The sequence below is a fragment of the Leuresthes tenuis genome, unplaced genomic scaffold (assembly GCF_036924035.1).
Source record: "Leuresthes tenuis unplaced genomic scaffold, fLeuTen1.0.hap1 SCAF_3, whole genome shotgun sequence".
NCBI classification, from domain to species: Eukaryota; Metazoa; Chordata; class Actinopteri; order Atheriniformes; family Atherinopsidae; genus Leuresthes; species Leuresthes tenuis.
Window position 1 is genome coordinate 6443272 of NW_027325357.1, and position 24431 is coordinate 6467702.

The 24431-nt window shown below is 40.4% G+C and overlaps 1 protein-coding gene across 2 annotated transcripts in view; it reads left to right on the forward strand.

Moving 5' to 3' along the window:
• The window catches only part of LOC140302998 (programmed cell death 1 ligand 1-like), a 100101-nt gene that overhangs the window by 66766 nt on the left and 8904 nt on the right, over positions 1-24431 (forward strand). Inside the window, exons 4-6 of one of the 2 annotated variants that reach the window (XM_072381554.1) lie at positions 2105-2383; positions 7708-7821; positions 7967-11427. In XM_072381554.1, the coding sequence (XP_072237655.1) occupies positions 2105-2383; positions 7708-7821; positions 7967-8046 (473 nt within the window). In that variant the 3' untranslated portion in view covers positions 8047-11427. Of the gene's footprint in view, positions 1-2104; positions 2384-7707; positions 7822-7966; positions 11428-23332; positions 23669-24431 lie in introns of those variants that run through there. The other variant, XM_072381553.1, reaches the window with a different exon arrangement.

Sequence of the window (24431 nt, forward strand, 5' to 3'; positions counted from 1 at the left end):
TAGAGGTTCTCAGAGGACAACTGTCATTGATAAACAATATTCACTTTATTTGCACTGAAAATAAAATAAAATTCAGAGGAAACTGTCATTAACTTGACTGGTAAAAAAATTATTAAATGTTTCCATTCACACAACTTTATTAACACATTTAAACAATCCGTAATAACAGGAGAGACACATGAAGTCTGTTGCTTTATATTTTGTAGCTCGGTTTTTATTTATCAGTCAACAGAACATTTAATGTAGCTTCCTTTTGATGTAACTTGTAAGATTAACACATTTATGATTATTTATTTAATTCATAAATATTTTATTCCTTGAGAGAGTGCAGGAATGTGTGATTAATTCACTGTTCTGTTCCTCATATCCTGCGTGTCTTCTCTTGAACACACTATAATCCACTCATACAAAAAAATACATTTTGAAAAGTTCAAATATGATAGAATTAGTTGTTTTATAAGCTGCTGTTTATGTTATGTTCACCCTCCAAACTACTGTGACCAAGACCGGCCACTTCCGCTGTGTAGCTACACAGGAGCAAACTGGCCATCAGATTCATAAAGAGACCTTTGTGCTTATGAATGGTAAAGTTCTCCTTGGTTATCTTTCAAAATGTATCAAATATAGATATTCATGTGTTTTTCGGTGATCTTCCTGTGTGCTCCACCTCTACTTAAAGCTAATCAGCTGAAGGGGAACTTCTCTGAGTGAATATTAACTGTTTCTTGCTCACATTGAGTATCTATGATTCATCATTAGCTGTTTAAAGAGAAAAAGAAAGACTCAGAGGATACAGAAGAAAACTGCTCTTCAAAGTATGGTCACAGTGAAGTGAAACATAATACTTCCACTGTTAAAATACACTTCTGACTTCATGATTGTTGCTTCTCAGAGGGCAGTTAGATGAGATACATGGACATCAGATTTGGTAATAAATGCTTCAGATGTTTTTTCCCCTGCAGTAGAACTAGTTTTTGGCCCATATAGAGCCCCATTTTGTTGCCCACTTTTTTCCACCACCTCTCGTTGCTTGTCTTCCACAGACTGAGGATCAGCTCCAACTCTGAGCTTCCTTTTATCTGCAGTTTGTGGCATCTTTCCCGTTGAGAGGACAACATGCACTGAAAAGGCCTGTTGAGTCTTTCACAGGCTCTCTGTGCTCTTTCTGATTACATTCACTCTGAGCTCATGTTGTGTTCTGTAAAGGCCTGTTCATACTCTGTGAGAAGAGAGAAGTTTGTTCTCACTCTCAGGGCTGCGAGAAGAGAATGATGTCATTCATTTTTCGCTGCCCTGGTTTAAAGTTTTCTCAGCTTGTTCTCGACGCATCATCTGGGCAGAACTCTTCTCTTGTTTGGTGTCGACAGCTATTGTGTGATTGGTGAGAAATTACAAGTGGGTGTTAATGCAGGTGGTTGTACAGTAATGGGTAGTTTTCAGGATCAGCTGTCCAAGGTGGTGAGAAAGAACAAAAATCTATATAACACATAAAAAAAACTGCCATCTCTGCTATTGTCACTGTGCTGTCGCTGTATTGTTGTTTCTGTCAGATTCCCACAATGCTTTGCACCTGTGACATGTGCTGCAGTGGGAGAATGTGCAGGCCTGAACAGACCTTTGGGACATTGCTGTTAAATCTAACACTGTGATGCTTGTTGTCTTCCTTTTGTTGGCAGAGTGGTTGAACAACATGAGACGTTAATGTCACAGGTGTTGGTAATAAAATGGAAGTTTGTATCAGGACAGGATTCAGCTGTGATAACAGATGTGTTGCACATCCAGTACCAGTCAAAACTTTAGACACACAGAATTATTCTAAAGAGTGGGTAGGTGTGTCCAAACGTTTGACTGAAACTCACTTTCATTATATTATATTTCAAAACTACTTTAAAATGACTTTTGATGACATGATTTCAGGTGATTTTTATTTTCTAACAGAAGAAATTGAGCAGAAAGTGATTAAATACGTGAAAGTTATGATCAGACTCTGTAGTGTTTGCTGGCACTTAAATGATTATATTTGCTGCTAAAAACTGGTTTAGAAAATATCCAAATTATCCAGATGTGTAGACTTTCTTTTATGAATTATAATTTCTGTTTACAGGTGCAGCTTCAGAGCCATCTATTACAACACTTGACCAAACTAAGGACTGGGCTCTGCTGCAGTGTGCGGTCCGTGGTGCTTCTCCTAAACCTAAAGTATTCTGGCAGGACAGTGCTGGAAACGTCCTTCCTGCTAAAGAACCAGAGATCACAGAGAGAGGAGACAGCTATGACATCATCCTCCAGATTACTGTGACCAAAACAGACAAATATCGCTGTGTAGCCACACAGGAGGAAATCAACCATCAGATTCATGGAGAGGACTATGTTCATTTATCTGGTGAGATCTCTTTGATTTCCTTTGAAACACTGAAGTAATTTTAGCTGATCATCTGTTTAGATTAACATCAAAGTATATTGATGATGGAAACATATTTGCCAGTTGAAAAAGTCTCACAGTCTCATTAGTAATGAGGCCCTGACACTTGATTTAAATCTGTAAACAGACAAGAGGAGGAACGAGACTCTGTTACAGTTTTCTAAACAGCTGGAGCAACATGATCCTGAAGAGAGAAACTAAAACAACACGAGATGATTTAGATGTTAAAATCATCTAAATCTGTGACATTTTTATACAGAGAAACCCACTGAAGTTTCTGTTAGATGTTCAGGTTGGTTTGAATCAGCTCACAGACTGAAAAACAACATGAAAACACTCAAAAATGCAAATCAAATGAAAATGTAGGACCACTCTAAACCTAAATATGTGCTAAATATACACAGATCCTGGTGATGATGCCATGATGGCTCATAAAAGCAGCTTTTAATCATTTACTGGTGATTAGTACTGACTGTGTGGCAGCAAAGTTTCTGTGTAACAAACATTAAGTGCAGCAGGATGTTTGCTGATTACAGCAGAAAGTAAAACTCAGTGTTTGGTTTTTACTCAAAGAGAAAATGGAAATGAAAGCAGCAGTGAAACTGTCCTCATTCTCATTCCTAAACCTGGTCAGAAATCATCCTCCTAACAGATGTTCACCACCTCTCACATTTACCAACATCTGGCTTATGGTTTGTGTTAAACCAACACTGTGCAGGTAAATAAAGCCGGTAGTAAAGCTGCTGAGGGACATAAACATGACTTTTCATTTTAGAGTTAATTATCACAGTTAAACCAGCAGAAACTGTTAGATTTTCTAATTCTGATATAAAGCTATAGAATGAATTTAAATCCAAACATCATTACATGTCCTCTTCACTCACTGTTTCCTGATCTAGAAATTAATATTAAATGTGATGCTCCATTTTTCAGATGTCTATCCTGAAACTTCTCACTGAACAGCATCAACAACCACTGATTCCTCCTCTTTGTTCTTTTTGTTATCCTCTTAACTGCACTCTTCTTCTACTGTTATTTTTATGGCAGTAATTGGGCCGTTCTACCATGTAGAAGGACCAACTGAGCAAATATGAGTTCATTCTAAGGCAATGAAATTTAACAATTCAGTAAAGCAATGAGATGCTAATCAAATAATAACTTTCAACAATATAATCATTGTTTTGTTTCACAGTATAACTTTAATGTGCTGCAGCAGCTGTGAAGCTGAACATTGTCAGGCAGCAATCAGTGGAGAGAGAAATTCCAATAGAAATTTCAATAGAAATTCAGTAAAATCATCAATAAAATCATTCTGCGGTGATACAAAGTATTTAAGATCGTTTTATCTCCATTTTAAATGACACATGCTCGAATTAAGGAAAAAACTAAATGTTTTATCTTGTGAGTGGGTATATTGGCCCTGAATATGGCACAAAGACCCTCGTCACTCTCGGTCTTGTCGTTTAATCTCTCAGTTAAACACATAAAATCAAGACTGTGAGAGGAAAGTATCAAAAGCATTGTTAGACAGGAAAAAGTCAGAAAGCTGTTTGTGTACAACTTTTTCTAGAACTTTGCCTAAGAATTGCAGGTTTGATATGGAAATGATAAAAATCTCAGGTTGTAAAACATCTTTTGCTCAGACAGTTTTTCCTGTGAAAGAAGTAATGATTTGAAATGCTCTGTTTGTTTGTCTGAGATCTTCTGAACTTTAACTCTTTAAGAGAGCTGTTCAATCTTAATACACAAACTTCTACAAATGTCTAGCTTTAACCCTTGTTGTTCTTTTCTTTTGTTTTGTTTTTTTTTTAAACTAGATTTACTTTGTAGATTACTTTTGTCTTCCCCTTCTCTAGGATTGGGCAATTTTACCATGTTCAATTCTCCCTCAAACCCAAATTTATTTTCTCATCTCTGTAAGTATTTAATATTATCTGGGTTTTCTTTTTTGTTTTTTTTTAAACATGATTTTAGCGCTCCCACTCAACTCCCGGTTAGCTTTAAAACAGATATTTCCCATACTGTCCTCTTGCAGCTAATCAATTTTCGGTGGAGTTAATCTGAGTACTACTGAATGAAACACTACTTCTGTCGTTATGTCACGAGCAACAACCAGATTCAAATGTTCACTTCAACTCAATTAGTCAGTAATACATTACTTCTGTCGTCACCCTCAGCAACATCATACACCAGCAGCTGTTTCACTCTTATACATACATAGCAAATAAAACAACACTGAAACAAACAATTTAACAAACAATTTAACAAACAAACATAGATGGATTTAATTCTTGCGATCTGCCATCGCAAACTCTCTTAAGAAAGATTCTGTTTCTAACGCACGGCGCAGAGTTATTTATTCCTGTAGTCTTCTCACACAGACTATGGACCTTCACCTTTCCTGACTGCTTTACAGTACCAGCTAAAAGGCTACCACCTGATAGTCTTCACACAGACTATGGACCTTCACCTTTCCTGACTGCTTTACAGTACCAGCTAAAAGGCTACCACCTGATAGTCTTCACACAGACTATGGACCTTCACCTTTCCTGACTGCTTTACAGTACCAGCTAAAAGGCTACCACCTGATAGTCTTCACATAGACTATGGACCTTCACCTTTCCTGACTGCTTTACAGTACCAGCTAAAAGGCTACCACCTGATAGTCTTCACACAGACTATGGACCTTCACCTTTCCTGACTGCTTTACAGTACCAGCTAAAAGGCTACCACCTGATAGTCTTCACACAGACTATGGACCTTCACCTTTCCTGACTGCTTTACAGTACCAGCTAAAAGGCTACCACCTGATAGTCTTCACACAGACTATGGACCTTCACCTTTCCTGACTGCTTTACAGTACCAGCTAAAAGGCTACCACCTGATAGTCTTCACACAGACTATGGACCTTCACCTTTCTTGACTGCTTTACAGTACCAGCTAAAAGGCTACCACCTGATAGTCTTCACACAGACTATGGACCTTCACCTTTCCTGACAGCTTTATAGTACCAGCTAAAAGGCTACCACTTGATAGTCTTCACACAGACTATGGACCTTCACCTTTCCTGACTGCTTTACAGTACCAGCTAAAAGGCTACCACCTGATAGTCTTCACACAGACTATGGACCTTCACCTTTCCTGACTGCTTTACAGTACCAGCTAAAAGGCTACCACCTGATAGTCTTCACACAGACTATGGACCTTCACCTTTCCTGACTGCTTTACAGTACCAGCTAAAAGGCTACCACCTGATAGTCTTCACACAGACTATGGACCTTCACCTTTCCTGACTGCTTTACAGTACCAGCTAAAAGGCTACCACCTGATAGTCTTCACATAGACTATGGACCTTCACCTTTCCTGACTGCTTTACAGTACCAGCTAAAAGGCTACCACCTGATAGTCTTCACACAGACTATGGACCTTCACCTTTCCTGACTGCTTTACAGTACCAGCTAAAAGGCTACCACCTGATAGTCTTCACACAGACTATGGACCTTCACCTTTCCTGACTGCTTTACAGTACCAGCTAAAAGGCTACCACCTGATAGTCTTCACACAGACTATGGACCTTCACCTTTCCTGACTGCTTTACAGTACCAGCTAAAAGGCTACCACCTGATAGTCTTCACACAGACTATGGACCTTCACCTTTCTTGACTGCTTTACAGTACCAGCTAAAAGGCTACCACCTGATAGTCTTCACACAGACTATGGACCTTCACCTTTCCTGACAGCTTTATAGTACCAGCTAAAAGGCTACCACTTGATAGTCTTCACACAGACTATGGACCTTCACCTTTCCTGACTGCTTTACAGTACCAGCTAAAAGGCTACCACCTGATAGTCTTCACACAGACTATGGACCTTCACCTTTCCTGACTGCTTTACAGTACCAGCTAAAAGGCTACCACCTGATAGTCTTCACACAGACTATGGACCTTCACCTTTCCTGACTGCTTTACAGTACCAGCTAAAAGGCTACCACCTGATAGTCTTCACACAGACTATGGACCTTCACCTTTCCTGACTGCTTTACAGTACCAGCTAAAAGGCTACCACCTGATAGTCTTCACATAGACTCGAAGGATGTCAGAAAAATTCTCTCAAAATTAGGCTCAGAGTCGCTGGATACGATTAACACAAAACATTTATTTCTTGCAAGAAAGAGACGAGTCCGCACAACCTGTCAGGAAGCTGGCTCAGAGTTGTCTGCCAACAAAATGGTACTATTGCTATTTATATTGTTTATGCTTGCTGGCCACACAATGTTATGGGAAAAGACATTACCAGCCATTTAATGTTATGGGAAGATGAGTTCAGACAGTCAAAACACTTTTGCTTGCTACATAGTATTATGAGGACCAAAAGACAGGAGGAGCCCCCCCATCACAGAAACTCTTATTGTTGCAGCTTTTCTCATAGTATAACTATATAAGTTTTCTAACAAGCTGAACATTGTCAGGCAGCAGTCAGTGGAGAGAGAGAGGCACTGTGTAGTACTACACAGTGAAAATACTGTGTTGTCAGTGAAATCTGTACCTTTTTATCATTTTAATAAGTATTAAACAGTATTTTGATCCCATATCTGTCTGATAAATACAGTGGAGTTGGAAGCACAATATTTCTCTCTAAATATGAAGTAGCAACAGAACCTGGAAATCTAAAGTATCATCTGAAAGTTGTACTCATGTAGAATACGTAGTTGGTTCTTAGTTAGTTTCCAACATGAGCTGCAAAGGTTATAACACTTTAACAGCTGTATTTCAGGTCCAATCACAAGCTGCTGTTACTTGGTGCTCCTGTCAGCACAGAGAGACATAAAGATTTTTAAGCAAGTAAAAGGTTTATTTAACAGATTTCTAATGATGATCATCAAAGATTCTCTCATGACATGTAAGACAGAGTCGTAGCCTCAGCTCAGGCTGCAGAAAGCCTCGGTTATAGACAGACTGTCACATGCTTTCAGATCTCAGCAGGAGTAAAGTTAAAGTCATGTGTCAAAGCTGAAAGTAGAGAAGAATCAAACATGCTGCATACTGATGAACAACAAGTCTCAGAAAGATGAAGGAGACTAAAACATGGCAGTCAGGTCAACTCTGAGGTAACTGGATGTTAGATACATTCCTAAAGTCACAGTCTGGATGGTTTAATCTCCACATAATGTTTGACTTTTGAAAGCATTCACAGATATTGTTGCTCTGTTTGTTTGATGTTGAATCTGCTGTGAATCCCATTCAGTTACATTCTGAGTGTAACAAACTTTTTATCATCACTTTCAGAGTTCCCCACTGGATGGGCTGTTACTGCTGTCATTTTTGGTTTTCTTCTTGTTGTTGCTGTTGTTCTGCTTGTCCTTGTATCCAAGGGTGTTATCAAACTAAACTGTAATAAAGGTAAGTTTGAATAATGTATGAACATGTCAGCAGCATGTATCCCATGTTCAGAGTCCTGACAGTTGTTTATTTGCAACATTTGTTCGTTTTTAAAGGATAAAATCTGTTATAACGCGTTTTTAATATGATTTTGTCCTTCCTGCAGACCAACAAGGACCAACAAGCCTCTCCTCTAATTCAATGCAACCTTCTGATCAAGACTCCAAACAACCTTTAAATGATTGAAGTTTGCTGCTGAAGTATGTTTTATGTTTGCATCTTTTATGTCTGAACCAGCAGAGCTGTAGACAAAGATGGTTCACAAAGATTATTTCAGCCAGTTTAGGAGCTCAGGCCAGTTTTGATGAGGATAAAACAATAAAACAAAGGTTTTTGGTTGGGTTGGTGGGTCTGTTGTAATGTGAGAAGTAAGACTGTTGTGGTCATGAAGCTGCCTCTCCTTCACTCTTCCTTTCCTCACCTTTGCATGGGACGGCAAGGCTGGTAAGAATGAAATGTTTACTATCATCATGGGGCATCGGTAAGAAAGCTTGCAGACAGGAGTCGAAGAACTGTATGTTCAAACAGGTTTATTTATCAAATAAGGATTTCAATAATAAATTCGATACTGGAAGAAAGGTAGAACAAATACAAACGCACATGAGTGATTGAATCTGAAAGAAAGCAAAAATAAAGTAAATAAACTCAGAATTTTATGTTATAAATGAAGCTCGGTTTAAATGTCAATAGTAAAGAAATAAGATTCCATGTGAAATATGGACAAAACTAATGAGTGAATGAATAAAGAAGCTCTTACCAGCACTGCTGCCCCATGCAAAGGTGGGAAAAGGAGGAGTGAAGGGGGTGCAGTCTTTTAATAATGAGTGAACAGGGTAATGAGGGAGTGATAAAAGGTGAAAACAAGAAGCAGTTGGTGAGAAGGACAAAATAAAAAAGAAGTGAGCTAAAGGAAATGATAGAGGTGAGGACAGAAATGTCAAAATAAAAGGAGATTAGGATCTTTGTGATTAAACCGGTTTTAAAAAAAGATAAAGATTTTAGATTCTCTTTGCAAATGCAGATATGTTTAAATGAACAGTCTGTGAACACGTAGGAGTCTTGAGTTTTAACCCTTGAGAGAAGTGAGGAGATAACAGAAGCTTCTGCAGCTCTGCTGCACCGTAGTCTGTCCACTTAAAACAGATCAGACTGAGACTGACATCACGCTCCATCCAGATTGTCTAAAATAAAGTAAATACGCCCACACCTTGGAATGACTGCCTTTCAGATTTTCTTGTCCTACTTGTTTTTAGCAGCTGCTGGGAAATGCTCAGTGTCCTCTTTGTTATCTGCAGTGTTTACCAGAACACCGTTCTACTCTTTCACTGTGAAGTTGTAACTCATTAATCAAAAGGGTTTCCTAATGATTCAGCAGAAAAGGTTAAGGGATAGATTTCTTGCTGTCATTTCCTGTTTAACAACAGGACTTTTTAAGAGTTACTGTCAATCATGTTTCAGCTGCTAACTTAACCCCAGCGTCTGCACTCAGTCCTCCAGAAGTGCTCACCTCAGAAGTTAAGCTCCACATAAGCCAACTCTTAAAGAAAGTCACAACTAGAGCAGGAGGGCCCGTAAAATTCAACACATCTGAGGTTGAAAGAAATTGAAAGTAGTCAGCCAGTGGAACCATTTCCTGGTGCTGTTGCTGATATTTCTATGAAAGGATTACCTGAAAGTGTGTCCAAGGTACTGACCTGATATGTTATTGGAGTAGATCAATTCCATGAATCTTGATAAGGGGGTTGTCATTATTTCCTATGAAACCTTTACACAAAGTGGCATCCTGGGATCTTATCCCTATTTTCTTCATTATTTTTAGTACTTTAATGTGCTTCAGGCATTTGTAATTAAAGGTATACATCTTTTAGTGGCCAAAGGAAGTGTTTCTGCAGACATTCTCCCCGAGTAAAATGTTATTCTTGACTTTAGTTGTTTTTATAGCGTCTCCAGATAAAATGCATATCTGCTTCCTTCAATGCTGTATTTAGCATTTACTTCATTACACACTTACATCTGTGACAGAACTGTCTCTGAAATATTAGGAAAAGCCACAAAAAGCTGAGATGATTTATTTTCTTCGATCAGGCAGCTGCAGCCGGATCACAATGCTGCTCCTCGTGTCCTCAATCGGACCAGAAAAGTGGATCATATTACTTCAGTCCTGAGGTCTCTACGCTGGCTTCCTGTTGGTTTATAAAGTTCTAAATAGTTTGGGACCAAAGGACATGTCAGACCTGCTGTATGTTATGAATCTTCAGGAACAGATTTCTTTTCTGTCTCCAGAGTTAGAACTAAACATAAATAAGCTCCTTTCAGTTCCTATACAACATGTATGTGGAACTAATCCCCAGATCACTGCAGGTCTGCATCAGCTCTTGTTTTTTTAAATAAACATTAATATTTCCTTTTCACCTCTGCATTTAATTAACTGATTTAATTTCATTGAAGACCTTTAATTATAACTTCCACTGTGATGTACCTCTCTCTGTTTTTAACTGTAAATTTTGTTAATGCTTTTTTGTTCTATGTAGAGCACTTTCAATCACCTTTTTTTTACTATTTCTCCTAATTGTGCTCTATTAATAAATTTGCCCTTATGACAGCAGTCCCATCCCTCTCTTATGAGTTTGCCAGAACAAGAAGATATTCAGTCGGATTCTCTGTCTTTTAAAAAAACAGTGTGTAAGTGTAAGAAGGTGCTATTGTATTACAATTAGTTGGTTTATATTTGGTTTGAATTGGACTGTAACTTTGAAGTGCCTTGAGATGACCTCTGCTGTGATTTGGAGCTATTAAAAAATTTGAGAAAAGAACTGAGGGCTGCATGTTGGAGTTGTGGTTAGCACTGTTATCTCAGAGTGAGAGGGTTCCAGGTTCAACTCCCAGCTTAGGCTTTTCTGTGTGGAGTTTGCATGTTCTCCCCATATATGGGTGGGTTCTCTCTGGGTACTCTGGCTTCCTCCCACCATCCAAAAACATGCATGTTTGGCTAGTTGTTGTCTCTAAAATTGTCCTTGTGAGTGAGTGTGTGTGGTTGTTTGTCTCTGTGTGGCCCTGTGATGGACTGGCGACCTGTCCAGGATGCACCCCACCTCTTGCCCGATGACTGCTGGGATAGGCTCCAGCCCCCCTGCAACCCAACCAACAGATTAAGTGGGTATAGAAAATGATGGATGGACTGAATTGAATTTTTCCAAAGTGAAAAAAACTTTTATTTTCTTTTTTATTTGCTCTGGAGAACTATTGTTTGTTCTGAGTGTAGCTACCACATTGTTTGTGTTTGTCACTGGTTATAGATCTACACAGCAGTGTTAATGAGAAAAAAGCTGTGGACTTGTTCAACTCTCAAAAATACAATGTATATCTGGCTTGTTAGCATATTTATAACATCTACATTTATCCTGTGCACCGAACACTTTGTTAATAAATCTCCATTTAAGTGAAAAATCATATTCTCTGATATTGTTTTTTAATTATTTCAATGTGGCAATCTGGGAGAAAAAAAGGTTGCTTTAAATCAGCTACTGTACAAGCCGTCCTGATGTTTCTATATCTCCTCTCATCTGTCTTCAGCTCATAAATAAAAACATTCTTTTAGAGGTAGAATATTTATCTGAAAATCAAACATTTCAGATTTGAATCTGTGCTTCCAAAATGTCTCATTTGACAGGACAACGCACAGAGACCGGTTAAGTTCTGTGATAAAGTCTGGCAGAGCTTGCTTTTCTGGTTTCTTCGTTGCTGTTTAACCACCCCTCTGTGCCACTTTCACACGGAAGTTAAATCAGGAGATGTCAGTGCTACAAAACATGGCTCCTTTCTCTTCTCCATACAGCTAGCATGCAGCTGATGAGATGAAGGCAGCTAGAAATAATAAATCTGAACATTTCTTCAACTGACAGAAGAAATATGTATTTTCAATAGCAACAGATTGAGTGTCTTTGTATGGAAACGAATCGTGACCATAATTCAAATTAAAATGCATTTGCAGAAATGCTTTTTCATTTTAAGAATATGGCGTCACATTAATATGGGCATGGGTCTCACACAATCAGAAAACAGAATTCTTTCCTGCCGGGTGAGGTCTGACATAGCAGTGGACGTAAACCCCCGTTCCATGAATGAAGAGCGGACGTAACCGCCCACTCGGTTTCTTAATGTCTGGGGGATTGAGGGTGAGTCATCCCGGTTGGGACATAGAAGGGAGTGCCGCTGATCTACGTTATAGAAGTTATTTTTAGTGACAGTCACATCAACAATGATCAGGTTATAACTTTGGCACAAAGCATCAAATGGCAACAATTAAGTTTAGTTGTGAACACGGTCCCTTTACAAATAATAGTAATAAGGAGTCTGCTACATCAATCCGTTGCTTTGCATCCTCCGACGGATTGTCTGGTGGCCTACGCCAAACAGCTCCGCCTTTGAGGCTCCACAGCATCCAACCATTCCAGGACTGAACTGAGGTTTACTATGGCAACCTCATTAATGTATAAATCTGTGACGGCAGAGTATGCAGCCAAGCTCTCTGACTTGTTCTACTCGGCCACGGGCATCAGACCCAGATATATTATTAGATTCTACCTGCTCAGCTAATTCTAACAGTGTTTGCACAATTTGAGGGAGCACCATGATCTGTGATGCGTCCTCTAAAGACCCGGCAATTCAATGAATTTCCCGGCACATTTGCAATGTAATGCAATGCAGATGTGCACACCGCCCCCTACCGAACGATGGGTAGCTCGGTCAGCAGGGAGCTGAAGAAGAGCTGACGTCACTATGCTGCGCCGCTCAGTTTGTTTTTTCGTTTTCGAATCATGGGCAGGACTTTGCGGGCAAACCATGAAAACGAAAAAGCAACAATGTGCAGTCTTGAAGAAGAAAATGCAAATGCAAATGGAATGATTGATTACTAATTTTATTTATGCAGCCAATAATGCAGCCACATTCTTAAAATGAAAAAGCATTTCTGCAATTGCATTTTAATTTTCAAATTTGACATTTCAAATCGAATTTTGGTATCTATTTGCTGGGGCATATTTTGAAAATTAAATCTCAAATGTCTATTTCTTTTTCATTTTAATTAGGTGAAAGATTGAGCACTGTTGAAGAAGAAAATGAAAATGCAAATAGGATGATTGATTACTTATTTAATTTATGAGTCAAATAATGCAGCCACATTCTTAAAATGAAAAAGCATTTCTGCAAATGCATTTTAATTTGAATTATGGTTACAATTTGCTTCCATATATTCGACCTTCCTATGATGAATGCAGGTCTGCAGCATGGATGGAGTGTGCTCTTAATGGTCTGCATGAGGTGGGATGAACTGTATCATTAGACAGCAGCACTGCAGACACACAAAGCCATGACTGCTTTACTGTGTTAGTGCTGCTAAGTCTGGCCATCTGGACGACTGCCAACTTGTTGCAAAATTGAACTTCCTGATTGTAAATTTACCCTTCAAAGTAAAACTGTAAACATTTCATTTCTGAAATGCCATATTACTAAGTAGAAAATAAAGATAATTGGATCACATAGTTTGCGTTTCGTTTAAAACTAAATAATATTCATATCTAAATATCTGGAAGAGGCAGGTGAGGATGTAGGTGTGTTGGGTGAGGCAGGTGAGGATGTAGGTGTGTTGGGTGAGGCAGGTGAGGATGTAGGTGTGTTGGGTGAGGCAGGTAATGTAACAGGAGAACTGTGTGAAGAGTCCGAGGTCGCAGGCGACCAGTGTGAAACAGAGAAAGAAATGGAGACACGTGAAATAGAAAAAAAAGCAAATGAGTTGTGCGAGGGGGGTGCAGAAGCTGAGGCTGAGGAAATGGAGGCCTGTGAGGCTGGAGGGAGTTCTGCTCCTCAAAAAAAGCGCACCAAAAGAAAAAATGTGGTGATTGTGATGGCCAGCGGTAAGGCTAGACGGCTGGCAGGCACACCGGGTGCTGCAGAGAGCAGACCTGCCTCTGTCTGTCTGTCTGACAGCAGCGACAGCGAGGGGTGTGTGTCTGACAGCTGCAGCGTGCTGTCTCACACCCAGCAGGCTGCTGCTCAGGTGTATCCTCCTGCCATGCTGAAGGTGTTCTTACAGAGGACCAAAGGCATGAAGGGTCTCATACTAGAACAGCACTTCCCTGACCTGCAGGGTTTTTATAATTCCGCCAGAACCACAATAAAGCAAAGAGCTGAATCAGACCTGAGTGACCAAGAAATATACAGACTCAGAAAGCAAATGATGAAAGTCAGGAAACAACTCGGTCTTTAATGATAAACAAACCACAGATTTTATTTCTATTTAATTGACTGTTTGTGTTCACTGTGTATTTTAACATCTCTGTCATCGTCATCATGGATACTTTTAAAATAGGAAGCCTGAACGTCAATGGTGCCAGGGAAGAGAGGAAAAGGGCACTGGTGTATGACACAGCGAGGATGAAGCACATTGATGTTCTTTTTTTACAAGAAACACACAGTGATGATGGAAATTAAGCAGATTGGAGCAGAGAATGGGAAGGGGAGCTAATTTTAAGTCATCACACCAACCTCAGTGGAGGAGTGGGCTTCCTATTCTCCCGAGGATTTGCTCCAACCTCTGTGGAGGTTCAGCACGTTGTGGAGGGGAGGTGCCTTGTAGTCAAAGCCCATTTTGAGCGTTTTAACGTGGTTTTTATCAATATTTATGCCCCTAACAACGGTACAGAGAGGAAATGCTTCCTTGAGAACTTGAATGATGTTTTAAACAGCTGCAGCTCGGAGGATGTTTTATTCATGGGCGGGGATTTTAACTGTACCGATAATGACATTTTAGACCGCAACCACGCAGAGCCTCATCCAGCATCCCAGCATGCCTTGAGTTCAGCTGGTCTCCTCCCATGGCCTGGTGGACGTGTGGAGAAGGATGCACACAGGCTGCAGACAGTACACATGGTCCCACGTTAGCGAAAACAGAATCTCCTCGGCCAGACTTGATCGCTTTTATGCTTTTAAACACAGAGTCAGTGTCGTCAGGATGTGTAAGATTTTACCGGTTGGTTTTACTGATCACTCTCTGGTTTTATGTAGCGCTTTTATTAGGAATATTTTACCCAAAAGCGCATACTGGCATTTTAACTCTGTTTTAACTGTTGATAAATCTTTCAGAGAGGTTTTAAGATTTTACTGGAATGATTTTAGACTGATTTTAGTGATGATTTTAGTGAATTTGTCAGTCTGAGGCAGTGGTGGGACCATGGAAAGGTTCAGATTAAACTTTTATGTCAACAGCACACGCTCGATGTCATACGTGACATTCACAGATCTATCAAAGATCTGGAGACTGATATTGTGGATCTCGAGTGTGAGAGCGAGTCCACAGGAGATCGAGGATATTTTGAAATCCTCAAGTCAAAAAAGACTGCTTTGGCCGACCTGCTGGACACTAAAGTACAGGGTGCACTGGTCCGGTCCCGGGTCCAAGACATCAAGGAGATGGATGTTCCATTGAGCTACTTCTTTGCATTGGAGAAGAGACGAGGGCAGAAGAGACAGATCCACTCTCTGCTCTCCGAGACAGGACAGGAGCTGACAGAGCCGGGTCTCATTAGTAAAAGAGCTGTCGAGTTCTTTACCTCGCTGTTCAGAAGTGAACACAAGGAAGACGAAGAGCTGATGGAGGAAGTCTGTGGTGGACTTCCTCAGCTGTCTGAGGAGGTCAACTCACAGCTTGACAAGCCACTGACTCCACAGGAGCTGCACGCTGCGCTGCAGGGTATGCAGGGGCGAAGGGCTCCAGGCATCGACGGCCTCACTGTAGAGTTCTACAAGGCTTTCTGGGACATGTTGGCCCAAGACATCCTGGATGTCTTTGAGGACAGCCTGGTGTCTGGGTCACTGCCACTGTCATGCCGGAGAGCTGTAGTCACCCTCTTGCCAAAAACCGGCTGCCTGCAGGACATAAAAAAACTGGCGTTCTGTCTCTCTCCTCTCTACAGACTATAAAATATTGTCTAAGGTCTTAGCCAACAGGCTGAGAGGAGCCATGGAGCAGAATCTCCACCGGGACCAGACGTACTGTGTACCCGGCAGGTCTATGGTAGATAATATCTACCTCATTCGGGATGTTTTGGAGGTCTCCAGTTCATTAGGCATAAACACTGGATTGATCTCATCAGATCAAGAAAAGGCTTTTGACCACGTTGAACACAGCATCCTCTGGAAGGTCATGGAGAGGTTTGGGTTCAGCGCAGCTCTTATAGCCAAGATCAAAGTGTTGTACAGTGACAATGAGAGTGTGCTAAAGTTTAATGGTGGCTTGTGTGCTCCTTTTAGAGTGCATAGAGGCATCCAGCAGGGCTGTACACTGTCTGGGATGCTCTATGCACTCTCCCTGGAACCCCTCCTACAGAAGATAGGATCATCTGTTCGAGGCCTGTTTTTACCTGGTTTTAACAGCCGTGTTGTTTTATCTGCTTATGATGATGCAGATGATGTTGTTGTTTTTATCGTGCAAAAATTCTCTGTCGTGTCGCCGGCAAGGGTGAACTGGAAGAAGAGCGAGGCCCTGGCTGTTGGCAAGTGGCGTGAAGGCCTCCCTGTTCTCCCTCAAAGCCTAACATGGAAAAAAGAAGGTTTAAAATACCTTGGTATTTATCTTGGAAACAACGACTTCATGAAGAAAAACTGGTACAATATCAGTACAATAGTAGAAAGCAAACTGGCTAAGTGGAGATGGCTCCACTCAAAAATGTCCTTTAGAGGGAGGGTGCTGGTCCTGAATAACCTGGTAGCCTCTTTATTATGGCACAGGTTGACCTGCCTGGACCCTCCATCAGGCCTCGTTGCGAAGATCCAGGCAAAGATGGTTAATTTCTTTTGGGATAAGTTTCATTGGGTACCGCAGTGTGTGTTGTTTTTATCCATAGATGAGGGGGGCCGGGGCCTGGTCCACCTGGCTAGCAGGACAGCCACCTTCAGGCTCCAGTTCATTCAGAGATATCTGACTGGACCTGAGGATCAGGTGTGGCGGGACGTGGCCAGCTGCATACTCAGGCGTGTCAACAACCTGGGGCTGGATGCTGCTCTGTTTTTAACTGATTTTAATTCTCTGAAAGTAAGTGGGTTGCCTCCTTTTTATCAGAGTGCTTTTAAATCATGGGCGTGTTTAAGCATGAAGTGAGCGGGAAGCGTGACTCTCTGTACTGGTTGTTAAAGGAGCCTCTAATATGTGGTGCCAGGCTGGATGTATGTTGCAGCACCTTGCCTGGGCTGGCGGGGGCGCTGTGCAGGTCAAAGGTCGTCTGTCTGGAGCAACTGGTAGATGCAGCAGGACCTGCACTGACTGGCAGCCAGGCTCTGGGCTCAACTCTGGGGGTGCTCTCCGTCCGCCTGATAGAGAGGAGCCTGGAGTTATGGAGGAAGAGGCTGACAGAGAAAGAGAGAGACCTTCTCCTCAGGTACGGCAGAGGAGAGGCCGAACCCGACGCCACAGACCCGTACCCGGAGATAAACCTGGAACCCACATTCACAGAGCTCAGCGGTCCGTTACTGTGGAGGTTTGTCCAGGTGACAAACTAAGCCTGCACAAGGCTGATAAAAGGATGTTATATATGAACAGTGTGAAGAACATCCACAAGACAAAACAATAGTGCAATAGAGCTGAGAGCGTGTGGACAGAAAGGATGAGTGGACTGAGCCCACAGTGGAGAACTCTTTATAAACCTCCCTTAAAAAAGAGAACTGGAGATCTCCAGTGGAGGATTTTACATGGTGCCATAGCCACAAATGCTTATTTATCTGTTTTTACTCAGTGTTTTAAACGAGTGCCCTTTCTGTGGTTTGCCCGAAAACATTTTTCATGTTTTTACCGAGTGCAATAGGTTAGCAGTTTTTTATCGTTTTAACTCGCGTTTTTAACCTATTTGGTGCTACTTTTACTGTCCCTGGTTTTATCTGTGGTGTCAGATACGAAAAGACTAAAAAACAAAAGTGTCAACTCTTAAATTTTCTTGTAGGAGAGGCTAAACTGTCCATTTATCTGACCCGCAGAGACAGACTGCAGGGAGGATCGACCCTGGATGCTGTGACTCTGTGGAGGTACAACGATAAAGCCAGACTGAGGCTGGAGTTTTGCTTCCACAGAGTCACCGGCAACATAAGTGAATTTGCACATCACTGGGCTCATGAGGGGATTTTATGCCAGGTGGCTGGCAAAGAACTGCAATTTGCACCTTTTCTAAACTAATTGACTGATCCTTTTATTATCAAGTAAATTGTGTGATATGTTTTGATACAAAGTGCTGTTAAAAGTAAAAAAAATCTTCTTCTTCTTCTTATGGAGACCATTTCTACTGAGGCTTGGGCCAACAGTAGATGGATCAACTGAAGGTCCAGATTCATCTCTCAGGTCCTGTGTCAGATCTTTGTTGGAGTTTTTCCTCTTTGTCAAGGACATCACATCCAGATACTGTTCATCAGCTGTAGATAGTTTTCTTTTTAAATCTGCCACATCTTCTTTGACACATTGCAAACCATACCGGGGAAGCGGGGGTGTCATGTCCATAAAGGACTTTGTGCCGGAAGTACAGCTTTTGCAGAAGCTGAAAACGAAAGTTATAGACTGAGTCTGTTCTCTGGTCATTTCGGCAGTCATGAAGCTTCTATCGCTCGTGTGCCTCTTCGTCCTGGCGTGGTCTGCAAGGACACTTGGTGATGAAACTGGTAAGAAAAATAATTATTTAAATTTTAGATAGTCTTTGCAAATGCAGATATGTTTAAATTAACAGTTTGAGTTTTAAAACTCGAGAGAAGCGGGGAGATAATGGAAGCTGCTGCACCTCTCACAGCAGCCTTCAGCCGTTTGAAATGAACGTGAACACTTTAATCTGCACAGACATGCAGCATCCTCCACATAAAATATCGTTCAAAGAATTAATCTTTCTGTTCCCAATCATATGCTTAATATATTATGGAGATATTTTTATAGAGCCAGTACGTACAACACCGCATTTGTGAGCAGATGGGCGCTGTCTGCAGGAAGCTCACATCTATTTCCGAGAATCTGCTGCACCTTCTGCGCAGTATTTATTTCCTGTTAGTTATTCATTTTTGGAGGGTTTTCGCCCCTAATGAGCTCTAGGTACAGTATTTTCACAGCAGCAAACCTCGCAGTACCGTGTTTGGTATGTTCACATTTATCTTAGGAATTATTTTTATTTTTTTCACAGAAAACAACCGTTAAATGAACAGAAATCCCTCGAAAATATCAATCAAACTGCTGCCTTCTCTCAGTATATTGTAGTATTTATGTAATTTTTAGATTATCTTTGCAAATTCAGATATTTTTTTAAATGAACAGTCTGTGAACACTTAGGAGTCTTTACTTTTAACACTTGAGATAAGTGAGGAGAAAACGGAAACCTCTGCACCTCTCACAGCAGCCTTTAGCCCTTTGAAAATAGACCCAAACACTTTAATCTGTACAGACATGCAGCATCCTCCACATAAAACATGATATCGTTCAAAAAATTCATTGAGATATTTGTACAATATCAGTAGGCACAACACAGCATTTGTGAGTGAATGGGCGTTATCTGCAGGAAGTTCACATCTATTTCCGAGAATCTGCTCAAACGAGCATTTTCTGGAGGGTTTTTTTTCGCCCCTAATGAGCCCCTAGATACAGTATTTTCACCGTTGCAAATTTCAAGGTACCTTGTTTGGTATGTTCACATTTATCTTAGGAATTATTTTTAGTATTTTCACCAAAAACATACTACAATATATTGTAGTATTTATGTGAAGCATGTCGTCTTGGAAGGTAGTTTTTTAAGAATAGTAAACATTTTGGTTGGACATTTTCTGTCAAATTAAGTCAGTGTCTTAAAATAAACATTTAAAATCAAATGTTCTGATAGATAAACTTTCATAAATGTAAAGTGCGCTTGCTCTTCTCTGCACCTCTTGCTTTTAGCAGGCTATCATCTCTCTGTTTGCAGTGGAGTTTTAAAGTGACGTCACCTGTCCTGGCTGTCTCAGGTGTAAATGATACTCAACAATACCAGCAGTCACATTATCTTCAGCTGGTTGAGGTTTCACCTTTTCCATATTTGGAAGTTCCTGTATGGGCTGTTAAACTGCATCCCGCCCCCATTTTAGTGTGAGGAGAGAAGCTCACCCTGAAGAGGTTTCAGTACTGCAGTACCATGACTGGAGGGGGACATAGTGACATCATTATCTCTGAGTCATTGTTTTGAGAATTTTATTTACTCTATAATGTAAAGAGGAATTAAACATAAAGCTGTATTCCAGTTTATGAGATCTCACTGTGATAATGTGATGAGAAGACAATATTCAGTAAATATTAACTGATGCATAGAGCTCAGGCTTGTTCACTGGGTCTTATGGTGGGAGAGTTTTAACTGACTGAATCTGGAGGTGCTTCCTTTTATGGTTTTATGTGATCAACACAAGTTTCTCCCTTTAAAGTGGATTGTAAAAGATGGCTAGTAAATTATTCATGGAAATAAAAAGCACTTTCTCTTATTTAAGCTTGTTCTCTTCTTTTTTTAGGTTATGTTGCATATGTAGAACTGTAATTTGAAGTAGCCCAAGTTTCCATATTCAGTTCCTCTTAAACACACAAATGTAAAAATCTGTGGTGCATGCAGGGGTGAAAGTAAGCCGGAACTGCGTTCCACTAAAGATTCTGAAAGCCCTCATTCAGAACCAGTCACGGTTCTACTAGCAATATGCAGTCTTGAAAACTACTTTAGTTTAAACAGTTATTTTAACTCAATCGGAATTGTTTCTGAACTGTCCGTGCTGTGTTTTAAACTTAGTCCATGCTGGACGGAGCCTTGGCCGGGCATCTCCCTCTCTTCCTCGAGGCTCTTGCCCTGCTTCTCTCCCCCTCCCCTCGGTCTCCTCTGCTGCTCCTGGCCTTTGAAACGAGTATCACACGTTTAATGCCTTTACGTTCGGTGCAAAATGTCCCAATTAAAATCAGTAGAAGAGTTAGCAGTTGTGTTTCGTGTTATTGTGTTCAATTTTAACGATACATATTAGCTGGGAAAAAAAACTGCTCATAAGCTAACGACCGGAAAGTTCGCGCAGCAGTACCTGAGTGCGCATGCGCGTCTACTTCCGAAACACAGCAGTTGCTATGGGGATCGGTGCGTTTGATTTATTTTGATATTAGTACCGGCAATAATTTAAATCTACTTTCAACTCTGCGTATATTTGCCAAAATTCATGCTGTTCTAGAACACTCTATGGATAACTGGTTTATAGGTTTTTGTTCCGTTTTGTTCATCTTGATGAAAACATTCAAACGTTCATTTTGACTTTGTTCAATTTCCCTCTTCTCCCCCCTAGCTGACATATTATTGACCTCTACCAAATTTCATGAAACATAGTCATGTAGTTGTTGCAATTTCTTTTACAGCCAGAAAGAAAACCAAATGACACATTACAGATGAAACCTGCCTCTAATAACAATAGTGGAGGAAGAGTGGGATTATCCACCAAATACAAATAGTGATGGAGACTGTGTGAGCATCGTCATGAAAACTTATCAAGGAAGATCACAAGGTTGTTTTACCATGTTCGCTTGATAATACAGATTTCACAGACAAAGTTTTTGACTGGAAGAAAGATAAGATGGAGGTGTTTTTATATTCCAAGTGTGCTCATTACAATAATGGCTTTCCCAGTGAAGTCTTTCATTTTCCAGATCAGCTAAAGTCTGGTAATGCCTCCATAGTTATCAAAAAGACAAAAGTGGCAGACAGTGGAATTTACAACTGTTATTTTCCATCTTCTCTGTCAACACAACATATTCATCTAACTGTTGGTGAGTGCTTTCTTATAATGGTTAAACATGCTTATTTACCGAAGAGACTAGTTAAAGTGTCCTAAATGTGTTTAAGTCTAATCAGCAACACTCAGAATAACACATCTCGTGAGGTCCTGACTCACTGACAGGTTTCAGAATAACTTCAGCTAGAAGCCATTTTTCTGTCATATGGGATCCACTTTGTGAGCACTGTGTGTTTATTATTTTACTCCATATAAGCGAGCTTCCATATAAGCCTGTCATCAGAAATGGAATTATTTTTGATCGATCCTCCTAATGTTCTCGGTCAACCACCCTTTTCATCCGCTTGCCTGCTTTGCCTTCACTCACCTCGGCCTGTTCTGCCATCATCTCATCCATAATTTATCTTGGTATTCACACTTAATCTCTACTCTTCCCACTTTGTTGATCTCTAGCTGCTTTCGACTGAATTTATCAAAGCATTTTCACTCTCCAGCCTGTGTGGCACCTCAGCCAAGTGGAGCATGAGTGAAGCATGTTCTTCACAAGTTAACATGATCTCACGTTTGGTGTCCACAGTCCAGCACAGAGAAAACTACCTGAGCAAACTTAAACCGAGAATGAAATGTATCTCATAAGCTTGTACATACATCTGTATACGATACATTTAGCCACTGCAAACATTCAGTTAGCTTAGTAAAATGACTGGAAATATCCTGCCTCAGTCCAAAAGTAACCAAATCCACCTAAAGGACCTGTGAAGCTTGGCAGTTACCATGTTACTTTCTTTTTGTTTTGTTTATGGCACAGAAAAGAAAAATGGAGAAAAGCTCTAATTTTCTGTTTTGGAATCAGCAGGATGCTGCTTTTCACCTTGTAAAACCACAAACTGATGCTTCCATATCTCTATTAAATACTTTTTACCAACTGCATGGAAACAAACATCAGATCAAAAGAACTATGGATCTTTTTATTTTTTTATGACTCATAAGTCACAAATATTAACAATATTTAATCATGGACAACCTTCCATCCTGGTTCTAACCCAACACCAATAGAACTGAAAACGCAACATGTTTCTCACACCTTAATGAAATAAGTTAGTTTTTGTTGCAGCTAACTGACAGCCAGTTCTCCCCTGGAGGAAAGTAACTTGACCACAAGAGCCGAGTAAGGAACTAAACTATAAAGCTGTGATAAGATCGACTGAGACAGTTGTTCTGAGATGTGTTGAAATTTCTAATTTGATTGAATGAGGTGGCATTAAGATAATTCAGAAAGTGCAGCACAGAGTGTCACCAGCAGACGGCCACAGAGTCACTGCAAGAGTCTCCTAAAATTAGTCAAACAATTAGGATAAATTTAATTTAAAAAATGTAAACGGGTCTATTAATGTTAAACAATGGTCAGATGTTCAGATGACATTCCAGTGCATATGATCAGAAGCCTGTTAATCAATTAAATAAACCAACAGACATTGTTCACCTGTAACAGATATGAAGGTGGTTAATGTTTCAGCAGAGTAACATTGGCATAGTTGGAAACATGGCATCAGAAGTAAGTTAAGGTGATGTCATGATTTCAGAAGCTGGCTTGTATAGCAACACATTTCCATATGTCTGTTTCTCTGTTATTACTCAGCATGTAAATGTATTGATTATCACATTTTACATCTTCCAGGTCCAGCGGTCATCAAAGTGACCGTAGAAGAAGGAAGTAATGTAGTTTTACCCTGCGTCCTCAGCTCCAAGGAGAACCTTGAACTAAAGCTGTTTGACTGGAAGAAGGATCCTCGGAAGGAGGTGTTCATGTATGATGCTGGCCTTCATTACAATGATGGTCGATCTGGTCAAGATGAGCAGTTCGAAGGTCGAGTCTCACATTTTCAAGAAGAACTGAGGAACGGCAACGCCTCCATAATGATCAGAAACACCAAGGTGGCTGACAGTGGAAACTACACCTGTGATTTTCCACATCTGCAGCCTAAAAGAATATTCCACATTCAACTTGTTGTTGGTGAGTGAGTTCTGTCATAAAACACCAGATTGATCTTTTTTTTTTTACTGATCAGTCAGAATGAACAGCAGGCAGAACCTCAGCAGGACTGTAGCCACACGAGGAGGGATTCTCTCAGTGTCAAACATAACCGATACTTGCTTTCAATAACTTCAAACAGTCTCTTTATTTCTCCTGACTTTTTCAAAGTCAGTGTTGAGGTAAGATGGTCAACAGGATTTATACTTCTCTCGCCTCCTTTTGAGTGCAACCATCAATTCCCCGAAGTAGAGATGGCACAGATGTATTATTATTAATGAGAAAATATTTATTCAGTATCATCCATCTTTGAAATTTTCCTCAATGCAGCTATGACCACCTTTACCCAGGCCTGTTGGACTAGTTTGTTTGAAGCATAATCTGCTCTTATGTCACATAGAACTGGTACTGATGGCATTTTCACTCTCCAGCCTGTGTGGCACCTCAGCCAAGTGGAGCATAAATGGAGCATGTTCTTCACAAGTAACATGATCTCACGTTTGGTGTCCACAGTCCAGCCCAGAGAAAACTACCTGAGCAAACTTAAACCAAGAATGAAATGTATCTCATAAGCTTGTACATACATCTGTATACGATACATTTAGCCACTGCAAACATTCAGTTAGCTTAGTAAAATGACTGGAAATATCCTGCCTCAGTCCAAAGGTAACCAAATCCTCCTAAAGCACCTGTGTTTAGAGAGACGTTTATGCTCAAAAGTCACAAATATTATCAATATTTAATC